The 27985-nt window shown below is 36.4% G+C and overlaps 1 protein-coding gene across 1 annotated transcript; it reads left to right on the plus strand.

Moving 5' to 3' along the window:
• Nucleotides 1–338: 338 nt before the first annotated feature.
• On the plus strand, nucleotides 339–27985 carry ex (expanded). Its single transcript, XM_008199770.3, has 4 exons — nucleotides 339–558; nucleotides 14455–14719; nucleotides 23988–25118; nucleotides 26021–27985. Exons 2-4 carry the CDS (start codon nucleotides 14491–14493, stop codon nucleotides 27712–27714), a joined length of 3054 nt encoding a protein of 1017 aa, XP_008197992.1. The 5' UTR covers nucleotides 339–558; nucleotides 14455–14490; the 3' UTR covers nucleotides 27715–27985.

Below are 27985 nucleotides of genomic sequence, written 5' to 3' on the forward strand. Positions count from 1 at the left end.
CATTTTTCGCGTGGGCTTGGTGTTGGTCAAAAAATTTCGGAAGCAACCATCCCAAAATTTCTGTAAGCGCACCACGCGATCGCCCCCCGAAGGAGGCTATCGGCAATTTCCCATGAGGAATGCCGCGCTGCTCGAGGAATGTAACCTCTAGACGGGTACCAAACACACCTGAGCTGGGTACAGTCCCAAGGCGCGGTGGTACCGCGTCCGCGCTGGGCCGCGGTACCACTAAGTTGGCTGCGCGGAGTGTCCGCCCAGCGGCCCTGGCAGCGCGTGGAGGTGCCCCCCGAACGGGCCGCTTCCGCGCGCAGAACCGGACTGGGCGGGCGCATTCCAGCGATGTTTTGCCGCGGAGTGTACCTGACCGCTCCAGAGTTGAAATAGGGAATTTAGTCGAAGAACACCTTTGCCGGTTGATAGAGACGGCGCTCTCTGGCTCTGCGAAAGCACGTGTGTGGTGCCTGTGGGTGCTCTGTGTTGTGAATTCACCCGAATTGGGAATTGCGCCGGAATGGGGCTGCGGAGGGACGGTTTTTCGGATTTTTCTTTCGGCACATGGTGAGGATTCTTTCACAGAACGCGCGCTTATTTGCCCAAATTCCAAGGAACTGTGTCAGCGATCAGAGCATTGCTTCAATTTACACTGACGCCGATTTACAGTGAAATTTCTTTATAATGAGTCGTGCCCATCACAGATTAACGCGCCTCTCGCATGGATGGACACGGATTATTTCATCCGAGCGCTTTTTTAATCACATAATAAAATTACGGCTTTACAAAGTAATGCGGTTAAAAGTGTGGGAGGAGTAAACAATCAAAACGCGTTCCTATTTTGAGTTTTTACCTTCACAGTCCAACTGACAAAAAGTCTACACCAAAACAAAGTGGGTTGTTATTTGAAAACTTTTCTCATGCTCTATGAACAGGTGCGAGTGCGTTATTAAAGGTCAAAAAGGCACAAAACCAAAAGTCGGAACAACAATAAGTAGAATAATTTCGGATTTTTTTAAATTTTTGTTACACAAGCTTAATTGGCGCAGTCGGTAGGGTGGGGTTTTAGTAGTAATAATGCCTAACTTGAGTGTAAACAAAATTTCAAACAAAAGCCTTTATCTAAGATTGGTCGACACAACTATTGCATTAAACGGCCTTTACACCTGATTGCAATAATTGCAGTTTGATGGTCTTGTAAAAAATCAATCAAATGTTTGAGTTATCGCTCTGCGTTATCTCTATACATGTTATTTGCTTTTGAGCGAAATTTTCGTGTTACACTTACTTCCTACAAAGTTTACTCATTCAGTTATCGTTTGAGTCATAGTAGGAGGCGGATTTATTGTTCTGTCACCTATGAACAATTCATTTGTGGCAATAATAATAAATTACGATTTTGTAAATATTTTGAAATATTGAGATGATATTATTTCGTCGTACGCTCAAATTTACGCGCATTTTTTTTAAATGTACTAAATTAAAATTTCATTAATTGACCAAAGAAAAACAAGAGGCGAGTCCAATGTGTTTTTTTTTTGCATACCAAAAGCATAAATCCCAGAATCTAGACTCAAAAATTGCTTGCCGTGTTAGCAGTAAATAATTAGTTTAAGTTAATACGATCAAAAATAGAAAATGTTAATTTATTTAACAAATATTAGCGATTTTACAAATCAATTTGTTGTATAGCCAAACCCTCAAGCGATATGTATTCACTTTTTTTTAATAATTGAAATAATAATAAATAATAAAAAAATATAAATATAAATAAATAATAATAATAATAGAATAGATGTCTTAGGAGTAAGTGTATAAATATTTTAACCATAGATGACGCATTACAGTAAAACCTCTGAACAACGGACACCGATGGGGAATTTTTAATTGTCCGTTGTGGAGAGGTGTCCGTTTTTCAGAGGTTTCACTTTACAAATAAATTGATTACAATTTTCACTGTTAAATGATTATTAAAAAAACCACTGCATGCCAAATTTTATAAAAGTTGGATAGGTATTTTTAAAGACAATATTTTTAGGGTAACTTTTGGTGGCTAATAAACTCACTAAGAAACGTTTAAAACATTTTTTTAAAGCTTAATTAATGGTTAATCTAATATTTGCTCGGTACATCCTTCATAAATGATTACAGAGTAATAAAAAGGGCCTTAATTTTTAAAAAATATTCAAGAAGGGGCGAAGGAACAAGAAAACAATTATCCTTATTCTTCCTTAAGGAATTTATCAGTTAATTAAAAACCATTCTTTCAGAGTTTATGTTATTCTTATATTTTGAATCTTCTTAACTTGTTAGTGCTTTTGAAGGCAGAAATCTTGTACATACAGTGTGTTTATACGTTTCCAAGGGAGTTATAGGTACAAGTATTTTGCAATGCTGTGCAACCAATGAACATTATTTTATAAGAAAAAAATTAATTTTCTTATTCCCATTTTTAGTTTTTTCTTAACAAAAAAACACGAAAATTTTATAAAGAGTCAAAATGAAAAAAGGTTTTCATGGAATGCTGGCTTTTGTGTTTTTGGTTTCAATTGAAACATGTATATTTTCTGGCTTAATTTTTTAAATTTAGTTTAATTTTTGCAATAGTGTGCATTTTTATTTATTTAAATCTTAGATCTTAGAATTAGATCTAGTGTCGGTATAAGTTTCCAATCGTTTTTTTTTCCTAATTTAAATTATCCTTTGCGTATACAATATGAAAAAAATTGCAATCTTTTGGAAAACGCGCTTTAATTTATTGCTAGTTTAGTTCAATTTGCAAAAAAATTAAATACCCGTAAAGATATGCGAAAATTGTGAAAAGTAGCTAAAATAATTTCTGTGACAGATTATAACCCAAATCACTAATGTGGCTGACAATTAAAATAAATTCCTAGGTTTGTACTTTTAAGGACGAAATTATTATTAAAATAGTGTTTTTTTAATAAAAATATTAGTATCAGATTCTTCTTCAACTTCGATATTGTAATTGTAAATATTTTTCCAGTCGCTGATATGTTATTGTTAGACAAAAATTACAATGGTTTTTTTCACATTTCGGTGAGGAATTTTCCCAGAGTACCGTTTTTTGCGTGGAATTTCATCCCATCACCAAAACGGCATCAGTTGCCATTCTCGTGTGGCTTCAAAAACCAACCAATACTCCACGTGCAATGACCTTTCCCACTTCAATTCCGACTCGGTTCAGAAGTTTTGTATTTTTTCTGAAACGGGAAGAGTGTCACCAAATCCTTGACGAATTTTTCACTCAACTGATGAATGAAACGTAGAATTCGCCCAACTTTTACAAATTAGCGTTGATTAGCGCATGTAAATACATAGTTTGGCGTATTTAGGTTAAGATTGCGAAACAACTTTGCATAATTTCGTTAGCAATAATATGCTGTGCATTCCAAGAGATTTAAATGTGTAATATAAAACCCAATCCGACATGTGCTCAACCTTGAAATAACTAAGCGTTTTATGATTTCAATAAGCATTATGTTAGGCTAATGCATTTACGCTCGTATCATTGTCTTTAATCACGTGGCGTCGTGTCACAACAAGAGAAATTTTGCCATTTTCCGGAGCCAAATTCCCAAATCCCTGACGCAACAATTTAAATGTGTGAGCTAACGCGGGATTACGCCGGAATTTGTGCGCCTTGTGGGACTTCCCTGCGATGCGCTCGTGCTAAAATCCCTAATTAAATCAGCCAAAAGGGCGCTAGAACGCTTCCGGTCGAGTCCGGGCGATGTGTTGGCTTTTACGGCTCACGTACTGTCACAGCCTAATGACAAAGGAATGTGGTTTTACAATTATTTACTTATCAAATGCATTTTACAATAGTAATTACATTAATCAATGGTCGCGTTTTTGTACTTAATGCCGCTGTTAAACTATCGGAATGTGGAAAACGGCGCGCCGGGAAAAGCCTCAGTTTCACTACGAATTCTTTCGTAATCGAGCTAATTAGCGCCGAAAATACACCCAGGCCTTATCGGCGCTCGAAGTGGGACACCCTTATTTTGCGGTCAGCGGATAATGAAGTGGCAAGGCCGGAAGGGCTTATCACAAATTGGAAATTAGGTGTTACAGTTAGATAAGCCGCGACAATTTTGGTCAAAAACTCTGGGCTTTATAGCGACATTCCATTGAAAAAAAATGGGAAATTTTGATGATGCTTTTGTTCTAAAATTAAAATGGAATGTTTGTGCAGAAAAATATGGAATAAATAATGGATGCTTAAACAATTCCGGCTTTAAATCTAATGTTAGACAACAGGTTTGTTTTGCGCGAAATTTCTTTTTCACACAATTGAAACTGTTCAGAACTTCCTTTTTTATTTTTTAATGTGCAGATCATTCGGCTTAAAACGTAGAAAACTAAATTTTTTAACCCAAATTTTTGGCCGTTTTTAAAGGTCTATTGAACGCGTGGAGGTTTCCTAATTTTTGCAAAAACGAAGCTTATCAGAAGAGTCTTCGCCTGTAAAAAAAGGTGAACTCACGATCACTCTTTTGGGCTTAAATGAATTTTTTTGTTTTCACATATTTTTTATAATACTAACTTTTTTTTCAAGTGTTATTTCATGCAGCAATTTTTTTCATTTTTGCAAAAAAAAGCTTATCAAAAGTATTTCCAACTGTAAAAAAATTGTGAACCAACAATCACTCCTTGGGACCTTAATACATTTTTTAATTTCTCAAAATATTTCAAGTTTTATCTCGTGTAGAGATTGTCCTGATTTTTTGCACAAAATGCAGCTTACAAAAGGGCCTTTAACTGTAAAAACAGTAAACCGACAATGACTTCTTAAGGCCTTACTTTTTTTTGTTTTCTCAAAATATCAATTTATTTATTTTTTAAAGTGTTATCTCGTGTAGAGATTGTCTTGAGTTTTTGCAAAAAACGCAGCATATCAAAAAGGTTTTTGACTGTACCGACAATCACTTCTTAGGGCTTTAATATATTTTTTGACTGTAAAAAAAGTGAACCGACAATGTCTTCTTATGGCCTTAATATATAATTTTTTGTTTTCTCTAAATATCAATTTATTTATTTTTCAAGTGTTATCTCGTGTAGATTGTTCTAATTTTTTGTAGAAAAAAGAGTCTTTGAATATAGAAAAAAAAGTGAACCGACTATCACATCCTAGGGCCTTAATATTTTTTTTGTTTTCTTGAAACAAAAAATTATTTTTCAAATGTTATCTCGTGTAGAGATTGTCCTGATTTTTCCAGAAAATGTCTCTTATCAAAAGGGTCTTTGATAGTAAAAAAAAATGAACCGACAATCACTTCTTAAGGCCTTATTATATAATTTTTCGTTTTCTCAAAATATCAATTTATTTATTTTTCAAGAGTTACCTCGTATAGAGATTGTTCTAATTTTTTGCAGAAAACGCAGCTTATCGAAAGAGTCTTTAAATATAGAAAAAAAGTGAACCGACTATTACTTCCTAGGGCCTTGATATTTTTTTTGTTTTCTTAAAATACCAAGTTTATTTATTTTTCAAATGTTATATCGTGTAGAGATTGTCCTGATTTTTTACAGAAAATGCATCTAATCAAAAGGGTCTTTGACTGTAAAAAAATGAACCCACAATCACTTCTTAAGGCCTTAATATATATTTTTTTGTATTCTCAAAATATCAATTTATTTATTTTTCAAGTGTTATCTCGTATAGAGTTTGTTCTAATTTTTTGCAGAAAACGCAGCTTATCAAAAGAGTCGTTAAATATAGAAAAAAAAATATAGAAAAAAAAAAAGAACCGACTATCACTTCCTAGGGCCTTAATATTTTTTTTGTTTTCTCAAAATACCAAGTTTATGTATTTTTCAAGTGTTATCTCGTGTAAAGATAAAACGCAGCTTATCATAAGGGTTTGTAACTGTAAAAAATAGTGAACCGACAATCACTTCTTAGGGCCTTAATGAACATTTTGATTTATAAAAACATCTTTTTGAACCCAATTTTTCAGTGTTGTCTCTCTAAAAACTGGCTGAATGATTTTTTCATTTGTTCCGTTCGGAAAACTTTCTAAAATAAAAATCATGGCCCGAACATGCTAGCCACCGTTTAATTTTTAACTTTTCGAAAAATGCCAATTTTAATTGTTAATTTTTTTGTACTTTGGCTTCCCAGATTTTTTTAACATAATTTCGTAGATATTGATTATTATTATAGATTATTATTAAAATTGGAAAATTAAAGAACTGCACTATGACTTTCCTTAGCATTTGATTGACTTGAAAATGTGGATTCGCTTTGTCCGGCTGTCTGGTGGAACTTTTCTTTTTCAATTAAAAATTCCGTCTTGAATCGGCTCGTTTGTGGCAGCATTTCATTGATCAGTTCGGTTACAATCATTGTTACAAAAATGGCCAAGACATTCCAGTCCAGCAGAATAAAACAAGTCTAGAAACGGGTATGGATGCAACATCCCACGTTTGGCCAGTTATGGGATTACCTTTTAAAGACACTAGTCGCGAAACAAGTCGAAAAAAACACCACAAGTAAAAATCAAATTTACTATCTAAGCAGAATTTCTAATTTTAAACTCAGACAGGAAACCAGCGGTTTTTTTGGAAACTTTATCGTCATGTTTATAGGTTAATTCGCTGGATCTCTTCGAGTCAATTACGTTATTCAGGACGACTAGTTTGGAACCATTCATAAACATATCCGCTCGCTTGAAACGTGTTTACTCATAGTTTTTCCCACTGGATTATTTTAATTCAATTACGGATAAATGGATGATCTGTGTTGAAAACAATCCGGCTGGCAATTAAAATTCCTCGAGAAATTCAAACAAGGTCACAATTTTCAATTTTTTACCGCGCATGAACTGGAACTCTTTTTTGTACCAGAAAACGTCTTGACCCGAACTGGAAGAACCAGAGAAAGTTAAAGGCCCAACATAACAACTACTGGCACCATTAGATTGATTCGAGTTCACGGCGATTTAAACATTGTTCTCACACGCTATTTACATAAACAGCAATTTTATTGTGAAAATTAAACCGTTCGCTCATTTTTTCCATTACAGGATGTTGGAGTGATAATGCAAATTCAGACTGTTGTAAATTACGGCCATTAAGGCCGATCTAATAGCCGCACTTGCAGCCATCCAGAAAATCTAACGAGATACGCAACTATTTTCAAAAGGCGATCTCAGACGTGCAATATGCAATTTTCAAACATAATAACGGGACTGGAATGCTTCCTTGAGTGTGTTACGTAGGTGCTGCCAAAGGAATTCGAGAGCTGCCAACTGAGGAGGAAAACTCCATTTTTGGCCGATTGTGGCTGGAAATGCCTCTCTTGGATTAATTTGCCGCAATGATGGATGATGGCCATCAGTTCGCTTCAATCAAGCGAAATAAGGGCATACAGAAAATGCCAATAATTCCAGCAAAATACTTTATTAATGACCAGAGAACGTTTTCTTTCTGCATCCTAATGAGGTAATAAGTCAGTCTGAATTAACCAACATCCACATAAAAGAAGCAGCAAGTAATCTATAGTGTTTCCGCTACGGGTTCCCACCATTTGTAGTAATGTTTCCTTACATTGAAACGAGATCACTAATTAACAGGTCGCCAAGAAAATGAACGTTTTCTTACGGTTAGCTTGATCATGAAAACGAAAACGTGATGAAAAACACTTAATAATAAAGGAATGCAATTCTATTCTTCTTAATATGCAGTTTCACTTTTATGAACAAGTGTGTGGGTTTCGAGCCAAGTAGGTGTGCAACTATTCTTCTTCTACCAAGAAAAATTCGATAAGAAACGTGGGTTTTGCGAGCTGATATTATAATCTTCATGCATCGTGGCACACGCAAAGCCCCCAAACCGTTTCTTTGCCTCGCGTTATTTATGGATGGAGAGACAAGACACGACTCAAAACGACCTCAAATATCATGCAACTTTTTTCCAGGAGTTTCTGCTCGAGAATTTAAGCCGCTCGAAGAGATAGCTATTCCTATTTTCGTTTACTTCTACATTTTTGAGATTAGAAAACTTTAAAAATGGTTCAAAAGTTTATCTTCTCTAGGATTTATTATTAAAAAAAATTAAATGTGAAGTTGAAATCCGAAGTACTAGTAAAGGTCACCACTTTCATTAGAAAATTGAATTCTGGAGCAAAAATTCTTGTTTTTATTTGGCTCAATTGACAATTTTTGGGTTGCTTTTGTTGAAATACGATGGTTTTAAACTAAATTATTATTCATAACTAGCATTCGAATTATTCAACGATTCTTCATTTTGAGAGGAACCAGACTGCTTTATTTCGCCTGAAAACTTTCGACTTTTAGTAGTTTTCTTGAAATAAGGTGATTTCCATTGACCCCAAGGAGCCAAAGTGCCTTTAATTGCCGAAAACGCTAAGCTTTATACGGGTTTCGTTCAATAATGTCCCCAAAGTTCGATTATTACCAAACAACTTTACAGTAATTTAGGAAATCTGAATTTTCTTCAACGTCAAATATCAAGAAATGACAATTTAAAGGTCTACTGCTGTTTCAAAAAACCAGATTTTTTCAAATGCTTGAACTTAGAAATCCTTATAAATGGTGAAAACGATTGTCTGTTTGAATATGATATTAATGTTTTGATGTAATTAAGTAAAAGTCACTACTTTGAGTTTGAAAAAAAAGTTTTTAGACTCAATTTGTCAGAGTTCAAGGCTAATTAGTAGATTGTAAAGTAGATTTGCATTGAAAGTATGTTTTTATTTGAAATAGGTATGTCCAGCAGAGAACTTCAAGTAGTGTTTTTTTGAGAAATCATCTCTTCATAAGTCATAACTTTTTTTTTGTGTAAAACTGCGTCAAAATTGTTCAAATTTTAAATTTTAAAATCGAACTAACTTTTCAAATTCTTGAGGATAGTGAACAATTGTTTATAATCTATTTGTATATGATAATAATATGTCGACATGAAACTAATTATGTAACAAGGTGGAATTCACTAGGTACTTCAAGCTAAAAAAAATGTTTAGAGTTCAAAGCTAATTATAAATTTTAAAGTTGATTTGGAATGAAATTATGGATATACTCTTTTGAAATACTCGTAGTTATATTCAGTAGAGAATTTCAAGTACTCGTAGTAGGTACCTTTTTTGGAAAGTTATATTTTAAAAGATATCATAACTTAATTTTTTGATTTAAATTACAACAAAACCATTCAAATTTTGACGCTGGGATTGTTCTACACTTAACTACTTATCAGTGGAAGCAAAATGTTTTGAACGAAGTATATTTAGGTGAAATAATGTCAACTGGTATTGAGAAAATTAAAAAATTCTGAGTAACTTACAAAAAAAGTGTTTTAACTATTTTATTCGAACTTTGAAACTGCATTTTGTTAGAGTGAAGATTTTTTGCTGATCATTGTGCTGTTTTTGGGCCTCATATGAATTGTGTCCCTTGAATGTTTGTGATCAAAGGACTTTAAAATGGTAAAAAATGTGCAAATATTAATAATAAACAACCAGTTGCAAATCAAATTGTAAATTCAGAGTAATACAGGTAATTTATGTAAGTAGATATAAAAATAGGACTTCTTTCGTAGTACTGGTAGTAGTAATTTAGGATAGCTTCAAATACAGAGAACCTTCTTTGGGAACAAAATGGTATCGATCGTACTAATTTTTTCCACATAAAATTGCACGAAACTGCTCAAATTTCGGATATATCTTAGTGAAACTACTGACCGGAATCAAAGTATTTTGAGCTATACTTCCGAATAACGGACACCTCTCCGCAACGGACAATTTAAGATTTCCCATTGGTGTCCGTTGTCAAGAGGTTTTATTGTACACGTATTTATGTAAAATGTCCAGTTAGCTCAGAAACCAACTATATGTCGAGAAATTGGGCTTTATGTTTTTGTATAGATTTTTATTAAAGGCATTGGCAACTTAAAAAAACAACTTTGTCTTACATGATAGTACTGAAAGTGCTTATTTCAGTAGTGGAAACTGTTTCTCTGTATCTGCTCTCTAACTCAAGTTATTCCCATTTAAAGTTGGAGTTATGACGTCATAACCGCCTATTGAGCATTTGGTCCAATTTTACGATCAAATGGTTTTTGACTTAAATGGCACTGACAAAGTTTATCACAACTTGACACAATTTTCGCGACGTCCAAGACAAAATTTAGAACAGAAATTAGTCAAAAAATAGTGATAAGAGGATTCTATGATGAAAGGTGGTTGTTACGTCACGATTTCTTTCTTTTGAAGCAATTATTTCACTTATTTCTCCTCGCAGGAAATTAAAAAAAAAATCCCACTGTTACAGAACGAACGATATTTTAAATTTCCGTCAAAACATAGAAATGGCAAAATAAGTTGCCAATGCCTTTAAAGATATAATTTTCTAGGTTTTTCAGAGAGACATAAATTCATTAATGTTGTGCATATCAATAATAATAACTGTTCAAATTATTTTGGTAATAATTTAAAAAATAGGACCTTATGATAGGAAACCAGTACCTAGAGAAAAAAGAATTCTTTGGAAAAAAATCAAACGAATGAAAATTTTTCAGTTAAAATTTAGTACGGAGTTATAGAAGAAATGTGTATGTTGTTCCGAATTTGAAGTCCTCGCAAAACGGCGTGTTTGTCTGTTGGGCTTGAGGTAGCTCGCCGTCTTAATAACAATAATAACAATTTCGGGGCGCCGTGTGCGGACCATCGAGGAATGCAGATGACCTTCGAATGGTACTCGCACCATCTGCCTGGGCGTGTTTGTGTACAAAATCCACGGAGACGGTGTGTGTATTGACATACATCAGAATTTCGCTACCAGCGGAATGTTTGCCTTGACTGCAAACACTACCAAATAGGGGCTGCAAATAGTTTATTGCCTCAGCGACCTTTTCGCACCTCGCGCACACGTGGCGCATTTTTATGCAAATCGGAACTCATTCCGAGAATTCAATCTGATTCCGAACTACAATCAACGGCCCCGGGCCGAACCGGTGGAATTTTTCGATGATTTATCGGCGGCCGAAACGGCGTTCTGGGGCCGAAGGGCGCTGACGGCGCTATGGGCCATTAGTTGCGCCAGCGTCTGCGGGCAGCCGAGCTGAACGGAATGCTGAATAATATCGCATTAGATGAACCGGTTAAATAAACAAATTAGCCTGCCAGGTAGTGTTTTTCATAAGCAGCCTACATGCTAACTTAATCGTTGACGATCTGCTATTTGTAATTATTGCCTTCGCTCCGTGTTGACAACAATGTTAGCGTTTACGTTGGCGCCGAGCCGATCATCCGACAGGTTTTCTTCGCGGACTTTTCTTCGATCCGATCTTGCACAACGGCATTTTTCCCCGACTGATCAAGTTTCACAAGGCGACATTTAAATTCTTGACTTTTATTATATAATCGCAGAAATATGTGAAATCTTTCCAGGAATTTTACAGCGAAATTGTTTACGCACGGAAAAATTTACACGTCACTTGGTTAAACCGATCGCCGGGCAGTTAGCAGGTAATTCACCTTTGCATTACGGCTAATAGGGCCATTTATTGTAATTTCATTTAAAGCCGCGTAATACGGAAGTCGGATTGTTCGTGTGCTTGGTGCGCTCTGAAATAAGTCCACTTGTCATGGTAAAATTTGTTTTATTGTTTGTTATGCACATAATTACAATGCTGAATGTTTTGTTTGCTCAAATTATACAGCAAAATTTATCTTCCTTTCTGTGGTTTTTTGCTGCCTATTACCGCTCAATGAATGAATGAATAAGTAATGTATGCGGAAATTGAAAATATAAACTTGAAATGGACACTGTCAGAGCGAACAGATTGGGTGTTAGACAAATTACTTCGCCGGCATTACGTTAACTGACTCACTCGATGATGTTCCTGAATTCTTCAGACTTTTAAGGAAACGCGCACAAATTCTGTCTTTTTATTTCAAGTTTATTAAAATAACAATTTCAATTTGAATTCCACTTTTAACTTTCCTTAGGGCACTGTTTCGCACTGGATATTTCAAATTTAAGTGTAATGAGACTAACGGTAAAATTAAATTAGAAATTCTGAAACCTTTCGTTTACAGCTTGGATGAAGTTAATTCGAAATGAGAGTTTCGAGTTTCTGTCAGTTTAAGATTTGAATTCGGCAATTTTACGATTTTTTGAGTACAGAATTTGGGAGTTTTTCACTTATTTTTCAAGATTAACAGTTTTATTCTTTAGAAATTGTAATTCGTAGTTAATGTAGTGAATTGCGAATTTCAAAATTGTAAAGGTCACGAAGAATTTTTACCAGAGGATTGAGAAACGAGCCGATTTTTGTCTAAGTAACATTTACAGTTGAAAGTGAGAATTTCGATTTTGCAATGCAGTACTTATACAATAAAACCTCTATAATCCGAACTAGTTATTGCAAGGGTTCTCTGGATTATCGAATTAACTTTTAATGTGTTAAAATAAAATATATTTAAATGTTAGTGCACTTGCTTTACAAAAAGTTCGGATTTGTTTGCTAATTCAGAGTTGGAGTCGGAAATACCAACAGAATGAGTATAGTGTAGTGGGAATTTACATATGGATTTAAGTTTAAGTTGTAGGTAATTTGAAATCACAAACCAAAACATTGCATTGTTGTAACGGGTGGGTAAAATAACAGGATTTTTTTAATTGTAAATTTGGAAAAAACTTATACACTTTCCGTTACCCACAAAATTTGTAACAAATTAAACATTTTTCTTATTTTTCGGATCGTCACTTGTTATTCTTATTCTTATTTTTAAGTCTTGACAACAGTTTTTTAATCTTATTTAATTTCAGTAAACAACTAACAGCTTATAACTTCCTAGTTATAATTATTACAATAATATTACTAATAAATACAGTAAAAATCTTCGAATCATAATAATGTTTGAAAAAAAAAACTATTTTTTGCTGTATCTGAATTAGCCTTTGCTTAATTGTGTGAATTTCTTCGAAATTTTCTACAGTTCCTTATAATTAAAATATCAGTATTATTAAAATAATAAATATTAAAATATAATAATTAATTAATTTTTTAGTATACGTCAGTGGCGTATCAGCCTATTCCGTCAAGTTAGAATAAAGATATTTATTTGAAAGTTGGTACTTTTCTATAATCCGTTAAGTTCTGCTCAATGAAAATATTTTCAAGATGGCGGCACGTCCGGAAGTCGCCATCAACTTTTTTATTTAAATGGAAATCTATGTTTTTCAATCCGTTTTTGGATTAGTTGAGTTATTTTAAGACAGTTTTTATCAGCTTGTCCTATACATAAGTTTAACCGTTTTCGGAATATGTAAGATTTTTTGAAAATTTTTGGATTTGCACCTGTCACCTAAAAAATCGGTAACTCTTTTAGTTTTAGAGGTTTCGAAATCATTTTTGGAGAATTAAAAGAGAAAGCCTATATCTGTTCTCCAGTGTGTTCAAAATTAGAAAAGAAGTTAATAAACCCAAAAATTTTAGGGTTAAGTTTGGGCAACTTCAAGTACCCAAAATTTATTTTTTTAAATGGGACGTCCCAATTTTTATTTTACTAGATGGTGGAGAATTTTTTTCTGCATCGATCTGTATTAGCATTCCCTATACCTATCTATGATCATTTTCAAGTTATTTTGGTTTTTTTGACATTGTAGAAAATTTCTTACTAACCACAGATATTTTTGCACAGTTTGGTCTTTTTTTAGAAAAACATGTTCCTATCTATTAATAATAATTAGGAGTGACAAAATTATCTAATATATATTTGATGTTATTTCACTACACGTATAATAATGCCAATAAATGGCACTAAAACAAAAATGCTATTCTCAACGATTTACGTTTATATTTTTCCCGAAATTTAATTAAAAAATGAAAATTTGGGCTAGAATTTCGCTGTAGACGAGTCGGAATTGATTTTGCCGTTCATTTATTTTTTTAAGTTTTAAAAATTTCAAATAGATGCGATTACAGGATTAAATAATAAATCGATTCCTGTTATTGGCGTGACTTTTAACTCATTTCCATGCCAGTCTTGACCTTCAATCTTTCGTAAAGCTGTCTAAAAGGCTTCAAAATCGGGCCTTTGTCCAACTTGTAAAGCGTCAATTTTCGTCTTGTCTGTCACAAATATGTAAAAAACTCAATTCTTTCTGGTGTCTAATCACAAATCACAACTCTCATACATGACGTACATGTGTTTTTTTCGCCATTTCTCAAGAAACATGCAAGATATTTCCTGTGTACGCAGTAAATCAGATAAGAAGTGTTACCTAGAATCGGCATCCAATGAAACCCACCTAATCATCGTCTAAAAGCGAACGCAAAACGCGAGACAATGGCCGATTAATATGAAAATTTGGCAATGACCTCTGTATCTGTCTGGAATTTGTTCCTGGAACGTGTGTTAATTGTTGGCGCGAGATGTCCGATCGCAGGCTAATGATAGGGTCGTGTGTGCAGGTGAGCGGGCAACCCCCTTGAAGAGATGAGCGGGTCATGCGCGCCGGCCTGTGCACGGTAAGCGCCCCTCTGGCCGCGTGCAGCCCGGCAGCAGCGCTACCCCCGTCGGCTCGCTTCTTGGCCCTGCATTTGCTGCACCAACAAACCCTCTACTTCATCGTACAGGCCAAATCCAGGGTCAGGGAACTGTACCAGCAGACATGCCTACACTTCGCCCAACAGGGGATGCTCGACACCGACTTGTTCGGGCTGGCCCTCATCTGCGGTAAGCAAACTTTTTTATCTAAATAGGGGCGTTTATCTCGTCCAATATCTTCAAAACTACCATTCACAGATCAAAAAGGGAGACAGATTTGGAATCCTCAGACGATTCTGTGTCAAATGGTGGTACTTTTGACATCAATTTTCGGTTATTTTGACCTTACTGAATTTTTTGTTAGTAGAAAGTAAATAAAAATTTTGAACAGGTTGTTTTATTTATTCGTTACACAGTTTTGACTCGATTTCTACAAAATTTTGCTCAGAAATAGATAATCAACTAGTAAAAAAAGTGCTACAAGTCGTTTTAGACAGATCAATTTAAATTTTTAATTTAATTTAATTTTTGGCAGAATGGAAAAATTTTCCTCGATCGTATTTCGTCTAATATCTCTAAAATCGTGTAAGGGAAATGAGGATATATTTGGAATTCTCAGATAAGTTTACGTCGAAAAAGCATACTTTTGACCAAAATTTTTGGTTATTTGATGATTTTTCATTAGCAGATAAGTAAATAAAAATTTTGACTTCTTGTTTTATTCGGATTATTTGCACAGTTTTGACTAGATTACCACAAAATTGTGCTCAGATTTTTGATAACGAAGTAGCTGAAAGTGTTACAAGTCGTTCTGGATTAATTTTTATTTTTTTCTTCTTTTAATTTTTGATAAAATGAAAAAATTGAAATCGATCGTATTTCGTCTAATATTTCCAAAACTTTGAATTTTATAACAAAAATGAGAACAGATTTGGAATCCTCAGACAATTCTGTGTCAAATGGTGATACTTTTGACATCAATTTTCGGTTATTTTGACCTTACTGAATTTTTTGTTAGTAGAAAGTAAATAAAAATTTTGAACAGGTTGTTTTATTTATTCGTTACACAATTTTGACTCGATTTCTACAAAATTTTGCTCAGAAATAGATAATCAACTAGTAAAAAAAGTGCTACAAGTCGTTTTAGACAGGTCAATTTAAATTTTTAATTTAATTTAATTTTTGGTAGAATGGAAAAATTTTCCTCGATCGTATTTCGTCTAATATCTCTAAAATCGTGTAAGGGAAATGAGGATATATTTGGAATCCTCAGATGTTTACGTCGAATAGGCATACTTTTGACCTAAATTTTTGGTTATTTGATGTTTTTTCATTAGCAGATAAGTAAATAAAAATTTTGACTTCTTGTTTTATTCGGCTTATTTGCACAGTTTTGACTAGATTACCACAAAATTGTGCTCAGATTTTTGATAACGAACTAGCTGAAAGTGTTACAAGTCGTTTTGGATCAATTTTTATTTTTTTATTCTTTTAATTTTTGATAAAATGAAAAAATTGAAATCGATCGTATTTCGTCTAATATTTCCAAAACTTCGAATTTTATAACAAAAATGAGAACAGATTTGGAATCCTCAGACAATTTTACGTCAGTTGGGCATAAATGTGTATTAAATTTTTGGTTATTGTAATCTTGGTAATTTTTTATTGGCAGATAAGTAAATAAAAATTTTGACAAATTTGTTTTATTCAGTTTATTTGCACAATTTTTGCCTCGATGGCCACAATTTTTTTTTAATTAAAAGTGCTACAAGTCGTTTTAGGTCAATTTTTATTATTATTTTCATTAAATTTTTGGTAGAAGGGAAAAAATAAATCGACCGTATTACTACAAATATTTCCAAAACTACGAATTCTAGAACAAAATAAAGGCAGATTTTTGAACCCCTGGACAATTTTACGTCAAATTGGCGTACTTTTGACATCAATTTTATTTTGCTCTTGATGAATTTTTTGTTGGTAGATAAGTGAATAATTTTTTTACCAAATTGTGTTATTCAAATTATTTTTATTTTTTGTTAATTTTTGGTAGAATGTAAAAATTGACGAAAAGTCGACTGTTTTTCAATCAATATCTTCAAAACTACGAATTGTAGAACGAAAATAATAGCAAATCCCCAGACAATTTTACGTCAAATTGGCAGACTTTTGACATAAATTTTCGTTTATTGCTTATTAGGATTCTATTGAATTTTTTGTTGCTAGATGAGTAAATTACTCTTAAATATCCTTAATAGGGCAAAAAGTTTGCAATAAATGTCGAAAATAATATTACTGTGAGCTGTTTCTCTCTAGTGTTTAGCACGTTTGATAAGTGAGATACAATGTCTTTTGTAATTTTTCCTCCAATATTACTCTTGCCTTTTTGAAATGTTATGCAAACCTCATTTTCTCGCGAAATTTCGCTTAAATAACCCAAAAATTAACTTATTTTTGACTTTTCGAGCATTGTAAAAATGCCAAAATTACGCAATTTAAAGTTTTTATTTTAAGAGAAAAATCGAATCTAATTTAATACAGTAAATGCCAAATTAACTTGTTTAGAGGTATTCCAAGACCATTTGGCACGTCTTCTAGCAAAGAATCGTTGAAAAAAACTTATTTAAACTGGTGGAATACCATACAAAGTAAATGGTATTTCAGTACGATTTGAAGGAAAAATTGTTGAAAATCAATTAATGAGATGACTCAAATGCAAAATAAGGCGAACGTAGGTATTCCCAGAGAGCTTAGTACGTTTTTAAGTGCGAGAGATCGTTGAAAATAAACTTTTTTAAAGAAAACAAATGCCAAAATTAGGCGGATTAAAGTTTTTAAGTGAAGATCCGAGTAAAATCAAGTGCATTGGCAACTTATTTCACTCATTTTTGTGTTACTGGAAACTAAAAATATGGTTCAAAATAGGATATCGTGACATCACAACCGCCTTTCATCACAGAACCTAAAATCACCAAAAACTTGACAGACATTTCTTACACACCCTCCGCAAAATAAAAAATCGACCACTTTATGTTCAAAATTTTGTCTTGAACTTAAAGGAACTAAGTTCTAAACCATTTGGTCTTAAAACTGGACCAAATGCTCGCGTCATAATTCCAAGTATAAAGGTATAAAGAAAGGGTTTATTATTTACTTTTTTTATTTATTTTATTATTTTTTTAAGTGTTTTTAGCCTTATCATTAATACATAGTTGTTTTTAAGTTGCTGACATCTTTAATTAGACGAGTATAAGGTGATAATAAGGCGAATTTAGTTAATTCTAATACGAAGCCTAAAATTAGCGCAAAATTTTCGTTGCATTTTTGGAAATCTCTCAGCCCACTTACGGAAGTTTGGGCCCGTTGTTCGTATTAATTTTATCGTTTGGGATTCATCTTCTCGTGACCGGGCGTTGGTATTATAAGAAATTCATCGATTACGTCCGCACAGTAAACACTTAATAATAGTATCGGAATGCGAATGATTCGAACTTTTGGTCCGTCTTTATGTTGGCGATTATGTTCGAAAACCGCTTGCTAACAACAATTCTAAACATCGTACGTGGTTTCGATGTTAGTCATCTCTGTGTAAATCTCGTCCATCGGAGAGCCAATATTTGGAAACTGAAGAAAGGTTAGCAGGACAATTGCTCTACTGCGTGTAAAGCAATAAAAATATAACAATTTGTGCAAAGGCTACAAAGAGCCGATATTTTTTCGAACATTTTTCCCAACTTTGGAGGATGTTTAAGTGTATACACTCGAAAAAAATAAAAATGTCGTGCTTATATTGTTCATAATATTGACCTAGCTATAGTTCTAAAGTTCTAAACTATTTGCAAATGTAAACAACGACCGACATTTTCAACATGTTCGGGTGTACGTCGCTTTGAATATGGAAAATGTGATTTTGTAGAGAAATTTGGTGGCGTAGCCGTTGCCAGCTCCAGTTTCTTAAGGCAGGCATCTGGTAGCGCGCATCACAGCAGGCCGGGCCAGGTCAATAAAAAATCGAGTCAGCCGTGGGCTAAAAAACGCGACTAAAAAAACAATGCAGAGCCGCGGTTAAAGACAGGTAGCCGAGCTAAGCGGTAGGGGAGAGGGGGATCAGGATCATTTGTATACTCGGGGAATGTGCCCGACCCGGTACACTCGATGCCAAAACGAACACGCCGACTTATACAGATGCCTATCTGACAATACGGACACTTTTAAAAAACACTTTTTCGGTTTTTAAAAGTTAAAGCCAACAAGCGCTGTGTTTTACACAATTCTTCCAATTTCCATTCCCAAGTTGCAAAAGTGAAACGTCCCAAAATATTTTGTCGCGCAAATCAAAAGTATATTTTATTCATGAGGAGCTCGTGTAATTTTTATGTAAATTTTAATTATTGATAACAAGGGACCATTGTTTGACGACACTTTCTTCGGCATGCGGAGCTCCTTGTTTTGTAATCGGAAAGGAATACACTCTCTACTCAAATCTGACAAAAGATTTGTAATTTTAATTTACTTTCTCTGTTGCGAGGAATTTGCTTTATAATTTTTCTTTAATATTAATGAAGCTGGATGCTAAAAAATTACTAGGGCAGGAAATGTACGGTTTCCTCCCGCATGTAAATGGTGCTCGAGGTGCTCGAAACCGACAATATTTTTACTGTTGTTTTATTTGAAACTTCTTAGCCAATTGCTAAACTGTGTCAAAATTTTTCCTCGCGTTGTTAGGAAGAATAAATCAGGGCGGAAACAGCCACTTATCGTTGGCTTTAATTGGGGTTTTTTAGAACTTTCCTTCATCAAAGCAAGTATTTTTTATAATTTTATTTGCAAATGCGTATTACTCAATTTTACATTGTTTGGAATTTTGCAACGCATACATTAGCTCAAATGAAAAATAATTTTTAACCCCGCAATTGCAATTGGACTCCTTCACTTTTTTTTCAAAAAATATAAAAAAAATGTGTATGAAATTATAGACTTTATTGGCTCTCAAAATGTTAGTACGATCATTCAGTTTATTAGTGTATTTTTTTGTAATTTTCTTAATAGTAATCCACCGATTTTTGACGAAAAAAATTCTTCTAATTCACCCTGTATACAGCTTGTTCCGTTGAAACCCCACATTAGAAATATTGAAAGTTCTAATAAAGATATTTATTTGAAAGTTGGTACACAGCCATAGTCCATTGAGTTCTGCTCAATGAAAATATTTTCAAGATGGCGGCACGTCCGGTTATACCGGAAGTCGCCATCAACTTTTTTATTTAAACGGAAAGCCATGTTTTTCACTGCGTTTTTGGATTAGTTGAGTTATTTTAAGATAGTTTTTATCGGCTTGCCCTATACCTAAGTTTAACCGATTTCGAGATATTTAAGATTTTTTGAAAATTTTTGGATTTGCACCTGTCACTTAAAAAATCCATAACTCTATTAGTTTTAGAGGTTTTGAAATCATTTTTGGAAAATTAAAAGAGAAAGCCTATGTCTGTTCTCCAGTGTGTTCAAAATTGGAAAAGAGGTTAATAAACCCAAAAATTTTAACGTTAAGTTTGGACAACTTCAAGTATCCATAACGTATTTTTTTTGAATGGGATGTCCCAATTTTTATTTTACTAGATGGAGGAGAATTTTTTTCTGCATCGATCTGTATTAGCATTCCCTATACCTATCTGTGATAATTTTCAAGTTATGTTGGTTTTTTGACATTGTAAAAAATTTCTTACTAACCACAGCTATTTTTGCATAGTCTGCCACAAAAACATTTCTGATTAAACAAACGACAAACTCTGTTCAAAATTGTGTTAACCATCCTGTGAAAACAAAATAAATTGATTGAAAAATTGAAAATTGAAAAATTTCTCACTTCATGGAAATTTAAAAAAACACATTAAAAATATAGCTTTTCTTTTAAAATAAGGAAGATAATAGCGACTTCCGCTATAAGCGGAAGTGTCACCATGTTGAAAATATTTTCATTCAGCAGGACCTACGAAATTATGGTTGTATATAAATTTTCAGATGACTATCATTATTAAAACTATCAATATTTATAATGTGGGGTTTAGACGTAACACCCTGTAGGTTCTAGAGACCAAAAAAATATGGGAAGGATGAAAAGTGTGGAGGTATGAGGTGTTTTTAAATTAAAGCCTTGTCATTTTTAATTACGGTTTTTCGCACATTTCTAAGTGAAACTGCAAACAATGGCATGTGGTAGTGACTTTGACCGAATTTCCTTATTTTACTGTTATTACCTTTGAAGTCATGCACAGCTAAGTATGGAGTTGCAGGGCAGGTCATCCATTGACCCTTGGTTGACTTAAATTAAATCGCAACCTTAATATTTTGTTCTTTGGATTATTAAAAATAGATGTGTTACTATTACATTGTCATGTTTTGTAATTTATTGTTCCAAGGGTTAAGGCCAAGGCTGTGGCGAGGTATTTGGTCCAAGGTTCGTCACAATTTCCCTTGACGTCATTGGTTTTCCTTTGAGCAAGTTTTCCCGTCCCAACGTATCAATTGTTAATTGAGTTGGAAATGTTGCGTTACAGAAGTCAAAATCGAGTTCATGGAAAGTCCACAGCGATTATAATATTTTGTAATTTAAATTTCTGATGTGTTATTATTAATAAATTACTGTTGTCGGTTCGTAATTACAGCGTGTGCTTAGGAATTTGTTGAACTTCTTCAGCGCTCATTTTTAATAAGCCCAAGTCCCGTAAAGGAATTTTCTAAAATCGCCTCCAATTATTTACACATACCGAATTCGTAGCGGCTGTCGTTCGACAGATTTAGTGGCGTTTTGGGCGAAAGATTGATGACAACAATGGGATCGTTTGGATTTTTTCTGTTAATTTGTCCGTCTTTAATCGGGCGTGATTAGTGTGGTAGATGGTATCAGGAGGTGATGTTGCAATAGCTAGGATATGTTGGGTGTCCGCCCGCGGCTAGGGCCGGTGGGGCACGGGCAAGCGAGCAGTGACGAGGAGGCCGCTCGGAATGCGGTCTGGCGCTGCCACATTCCTGCCAACCTCTCTGACAGTACACTCGGAGAGATAAAACTCCGCAACTACAACTCTTTCACGGTCCTGGCTCACTTTATTCAGGAAGCGAGCTAGACCAACGCCGAACCCAAACAGATATGAATTGACGAGATGCAAGCACGAGATTGTGCGGAGACCGCTCTTCGGGAGCCTGGCTCCAGGAAAATAAGGCACACATTGAGGCTGGAGCCAGAGCTTGGCTACAAATCGACCGATTAATTTTATTTGAAAAAATTGAGCTATACTTATTTAAAATTCGCTAGCTTTTTTAAGCATTATTTTTCGCTTACGATTTCAAAATCTTAAAATTGGCAGAGTTATCGATTTTTGATGTGGATTCAAACATTTTCGAAGAACCAAATCCAAATATTTGTCTCCAAAACGGACAGCTGATGAAAACTTCCGCCAGTTTGAAAATATTTTCATTGAGCAGGACTTAACGTATCAACCAATGTCAATGAATAACAAATGGCAAAAATATTTCAAACATTTTAAATATAGGCACACATTATAATACCAGTTTAAAAATTTGTGAATTAAAAATACTAAACCAGAGATAAATTACAATTACACCTTTTGCGCTTTAACACACTCACTCTTCAAATGGCGATTACGGCAAAACTATTCGAAAAAGTGGAACTGTTTTATTAAAAATTTATGGAAAATGGTCCGGGGAGTCGATTGGCGCCAAGAAAAGCGCTAAATTTGTAATAATTTTTAAGTTATGAATTTTATTTCAATTTTGGCTTTTGTAATTTTTTCGCAAACTATTATTAATCGGAAAACATGGATCTTTTTTGAAAAAAAAAATACTAATAATACTAATAATAATGAACTTAATAAAAGCAAAAACCAAAAAAAAAACAATATTTTTGTTTGTAATTTTGTTTTCTGCCATCTGTGTACTATACAGAGTGGAGCTATAGAAAAGCACTTACATTTTTACTGTATCTGAAAAATTAACAGTCACACAGGCGTTAGCATTTGCAATTAAATACTTAATTTTTTTCTCCGAACAGAAAGTTTCTAGAATTCTTTATAATTAATTAATTATTAATTAGTTATTGTTACTATTTCGCCGAATTTTTTTTATCGTCATTATTGACACGAGTTTCCATTTTGCGAATGGTTTTCTCAGTTTTTCAGTAATTTATTATTTTAGGGTTTTTTTATTTTTATTTTTATTTATTTAGTGAAACTCACTATAGCTTTTGTGTACTTTCTTTCAACAGAATAATGTACCTACCATAAAAATTAATGCAACGTTAAAAGAGTACAGAAATTTAGTTTTAAGGAATATAAATAAACTGGTACAAAAAAATTAAAACACGTTTAAATTGAATCCCGAATCCCGGAGCATTTTACCCGAAAACCTGAAAAAAGTGCATCCAAAACTTCAATTACTAGTAGATATTGTATTACTATTATAATACTATTATAACTACTAGTAGATATTAGTAGAAAGGTAAATTTTGCTACGTAAATAACTTCCGTGATTTATCATAACTAGGTAGTTTGGTTGCTTCCCCGAATTTGCTAGAATAAGGCGATTTTTTATATAACTTTTTCGACAAGTGGTTTTCATAGATTCAAAATTCCTATCTTGTGTTTCGAAAAAAAAACTACTTGAGCAAAAAATTCAACTTAGAAAAGAATTTATTCACCCACACACGAATCAGTAGATCGAAAAGTGTCGCGAATGTGAAATTTTGGCCCATTTTTATGAACGCAAATAACCGAATTTTGCGAAAATCAAATTCGCGAAAGCAGTGGGATTACTGTATTTGAATTTTGTTTTGGAATATTTGAAAGCTATTGCCACAATTCTGGTATTTCTGCAAAGATTTTACCTCAAGCTCCATCTAGATACCACAGGTACTACAAGTGAGAAAATAATACTAGTACTAGATTTTTTATCAGCACAAGCAACATTTCTACAGTTTCATCTTTATACATTTTACCGAACACATAATGAGACACAAAATTTTATCACTACCATAGTTAAAGTGCTAATTCTGGGTCAGAAACCCACCGTATGTACTCTCATTCTTTACCCTGTAAAACTTACTTATATGTAATTTTAACATGTAATTTTCAATAAAGCCAATGTAAATTTACTACGTGTTTTTCATTTCTATTTGCATATTTACAATTTTTATGGTAAAGTCACTTTACAGCAAATTCGTTTAATTGCAACGTTTTGTAAAAATACATGTAATTTTACGTCACCGTCCTTGGTCACAAAAAGGCATACGTAAGAAAATGCCTAGTTTTCGAATTTTATGTTTGTTCAAAGAGGTTGGTTGATTCTTCAAAACTTTAGATGTAAAATTTTGGCAAGTGTTGTTTGTAAAAAAGGGTTGTTTTAAGTTTGGCCAGTGTTTAATTTGTAGTAAAACTTTTGTTTGTTTCAGATGGCGAGTACCTGTTCGCCGAGCTCGATAGTAAGCTCTCAAAGTACGCGCCCAAAAGTTGGCGTTCGTCGCACAGCCATGGCTTGGACGCAAACGGGCGTCCGGCCCTCGCCTTCTACTTCCGCGTCCAGTTCTACGTGGACAGCCCTCTCCTCCTGCGCGATGAAACGACCCGCCACCACTACTACCTTCAGCTCCGTCTTAACGCTTCTTCTGGAGCCGCTGGCGACGTCGCCATGCACCTGGCCGGTCTGGCCCTCCAGGCGGACCTCGGCGACCGAACCGACTCCACCACGTTCCGGCCCGAGGACTACGTCCCGCCGAACCTACGCGGGCCCGCTGCTCTGCGCACCATCCAGGTGCTGCACCGCTCCCACCGCGGGCTGTCCAAGACCGAGGCGCGGTCCCGGTTCATAACGGAGGCCTGCCAGCTGGAGGAGCCCGTCAACGCGCACGTCTTCCGCCTGCGGGCCTCCAAGGCCGAGCAGGCGCCCGGCTCCATCCTCCTGGCCGTCTGCGCCAAGGGGCTGAAGGTCTGCCCCGACAACAACCCGCCCTCGATCTTCCTCTGGAGCTCCATCGGCAAGCTCAGCTTCGAGCGCAAGAAGTTCGAGATACGGACGGGGCACGAGAAGCTGACGCTGTACACCAGCAGCGACGAGAAGAGCCGCCTGCTGCTGGCGCTGTGCAAGGCGGCGCATCTGTTCAGCATGGCCGTGGCACCGAGGCTCAGCGAGGCGCGCCGGGAGGAGGAGGAGAAGCAGCGATGGGACTGCGATCAGAGGATTTCGGTCATTTCGAGCACCTCGTCGAACACGACGTCGGGGATTGTCAGCGACCGGGTGCACAGCGAGGACGAGTTGGAGATTATGATCACGAGTCCGCCGGCACCTTCTACGGAGAGTTTGGCTCTGGCTCACCTGCTGGACAGTGCGCCAGCTAGCAGCCGAACCTCGGCGGCGTCCGCGACGGCTGCGCTTTCCGCACTCTCGCTCAAGGAGGACGAGGAAGAGGGCACCAAGCCGGCGTGCAGCGAGAGTTCGGCCAAAACGGCCGCGAGCGGGAACAAGTGTGCAGGATCGCAATGCAGCTCGTCGTGCAGTACGGTCGTCGTGACGCCGGTGCAAAATAGTAAGTACGAGTTGTAGAAAAAATTATATGTGAAGCTCTTGTTAACACGGTTTTCTACTGCTCAGTGATAATCAATGAAGTAACCGTGCTATATATAAGTCAAACAAAAAACTGATTTAAAATTTCACGAACTTAAGGGCACATTTTACACAACGAAAAGTGGAAAGTGTATAGTTTAAGCCATTTTTCAGTGCAAAAAACCGTTTTCTCACAAACTATTGTTAGAAGATTTTCGTAAAGTAAACAAGTTAAAACCTTATAATTTCCAAAATATGTATTAAACTTTTTTTTTAATTTACTCAGAAAATACAGAAAAAAATTGGAAATGTCCGAATATAGTTTTTTTTAATAACAATAAACTTAAAGAATTGGACCAGGACAGGATAATCGACGTTGAAACGGAACAGGAACTTTGAACATCATTTACAAAGAAATATAATCTGGTTTCGATGCATATGAATTTTAAAAGCTACAAGTGATGTAATACCTAAACTCATATTTTCTAATTTTTTATTAAAGGCGTTTTGCAACTGCCTCATAAAATACGCAATTATAGCATTGCCAAGAAACTTTTCAACTCGGAATATTTTAATTATTTGAAAAAACTTTTCGACACTCATCTTACGTTTGAAAATTTAGCCACAGATTCTAATCTAATCATTTTCCCATTGTCGTAAATCGTTTGTTTCTCTTTCATCGCAACTTTTACCGTCCCAAAGTATTTTATCAATTTTTTATCAACCACATTCCTTTAACTCCATCAGAGTTTCAAATCTAGAGCTTCTAAACAGTCACATTCCTCTCCATTTGCAAAAACGCGAGTTATGTCATTCCCGCTTTAATCATTGTAATCTTGACATTTACGAGTTTTTTCCACCATTTAAGTAAAAATTTTTTTCCAGAAACCAAAGGCCGCAGACCCTCAACCAGCAGCAGCCTCGAACTCGGTTACTCCCACACGGCCCAAAACTCAGCCGTCAGTGACGCCACCTGCATCGAGCTCGACACCCGCGAGCCCGTCTACACCTCGGGCCCGGCGCCCAGCAGCCACACGAGCGGCGTCTACACCCTCACCTCCAGCGACCAGTACACCCTAAGCTCGGACCAGTTCGCCAGTCAGAGCGACCAAGTGGACGGCCCCTTCAGAGACAGGTCCAACTCCAATGTGAGCAACTCGGGCTCGTTCCACGGCGATGGCAGCGACCCCACCGACAACAAACAAGCGCTGCTGTCGGCCGAGGAACTCTCCGACCTGATTGTGGGCCGCTACCCCAGCTGCAAAAGCGTCAGCCATACGCTGGATTCGGACTCTGATTACGTGACCCTTCCGTCGAGTTATCAGGGCTACGTCCCGGTGCCCCCTAAGCGGATCGACAGCGCGGCGGAGCAGAGATTCAGGCCCCCGCCGCCCCCATACGGGGCCCAATTGGTCAAGACGCCGCCAACTGAAGCCACAGAGTTTGACGACCAGAGTTTTGTCTCGGAGTTGTCGCGGGAGCCGCCCCCGTACCCCGAAAACCCGACCCCGGTACCACCCCCAGTGTACCCCTCCGAGGAGGCGGCAGCCCGGTTCATAACCACCCGATCCCCGAGTATCCTAACAGCGCATGCAAGCAGTGTTGGAGCGTCTTCAGCGAGTTATTCAACCCCAAGTTCCGTTCCTCCAATCCCCCCCAAAATCCCACGTGGGGTGCCTCCAATCAATGCCATTATCACACCAAATAATTATCTGGACGTTGCTGCTAGCAAAGCCAGTGTTTTGGTCCCTTGTACCTTCCTCCCACCTCCACCTCCTGCCCCCAGACAACCACCGCCGCCGCCCCCAGCCTTGGCCACGGTCTACACCAGCCAGCTGTCCCGCTCCCAAATCGAACAATACAAACAACAAATGTACAGTGACGTTGATTTCGTCATGTTCCCACTGAAGGAACCAGCAATCAGCAAACAGGAATATCTGGAAGCTAAGCTGGCAGCACTGGTCCAAACCCAACCGGTGTTTTACCGCAGCACCTCCTACTTGGGCCGTTACGCCTCCAGCCAGAACCTCTCCGACACTTACGTGCAGCTCCCGGTGTACGGGGGGCTGGAGCCGCCGCCGCCGCCGCTGCCCCCGAACCGCCCGCGGTTCATGCGGACGCGCTCCGACGACAATATCTTGAATTCGCTGGACGCGCCGCAGCCGCCGTTCCGGAGGCGGCTGCCGCCGCCGCCGCCCGTCGAGGAGAAGCCCAAGTGCGAGGCGAAAGCCGAGTGTGACAAGGGGTTGGATATTCGTACTTTGAGGGAAAAGAGCAAGAAAATGGACTTGCCGCTGATTTCCGCGTTGTGCAATGATCGGTCTCTGATAAAGCAGACGAAAGCGTTCGTGGTTCCGAAGCATCCGGGCGAGGTGACGCCGCGATCGTTGACTAGCACGCGAGCGAAGTACCCAGTGTCGGGCCTGAGCAGCACCAGGATCAGCAAGACCACGAGGAAGATGCCGTCGATCAGCCACCGGCACCCCGGGGACAAGCTGCCGGAGATCCCGAGGGCGCAGCCGAACAATTACGTGACGGATCCGCACGCCAAACACAAAACTATGCAGTCACATTCGTGAACTGAGCGTTCCAGTGCTAGAGTAGAGGAATTGTTATACTCAGGGTGCCATCATTGCAATATGTTAGGTTTAGGAAGGGGCCGATCTTTTGGGCAAACGAGGGCTGGTTACGCATTTTGACGAAATATCGGTGCCTTTTGCCATCCCTGTATGTACATAAATGGTCATTTTTTAATACCGCACGTAAGTTTACAGTACATAATGTATGTTTAGCAATAATGTATACACTTGCTCAACTTTTATTATTAAAATAATTATATTTTTAACTTTG

The sequence above is a fragment of the Tribolium castaneum genome, chromosome 2 (assembly GCF_031307605.1).
Source record: "Tribolium castaneum strain GA2 chromosome 2, icTriCast1.1, whole genome shotgun sequence".
In the NCBI taxonomy this organism is placed as follows: Eukaryota; Metazoa; Arthropoda; class Insecta; order Coleoptera; family Tenebrionidae; genus Tribolium; species Tribolium castaneum.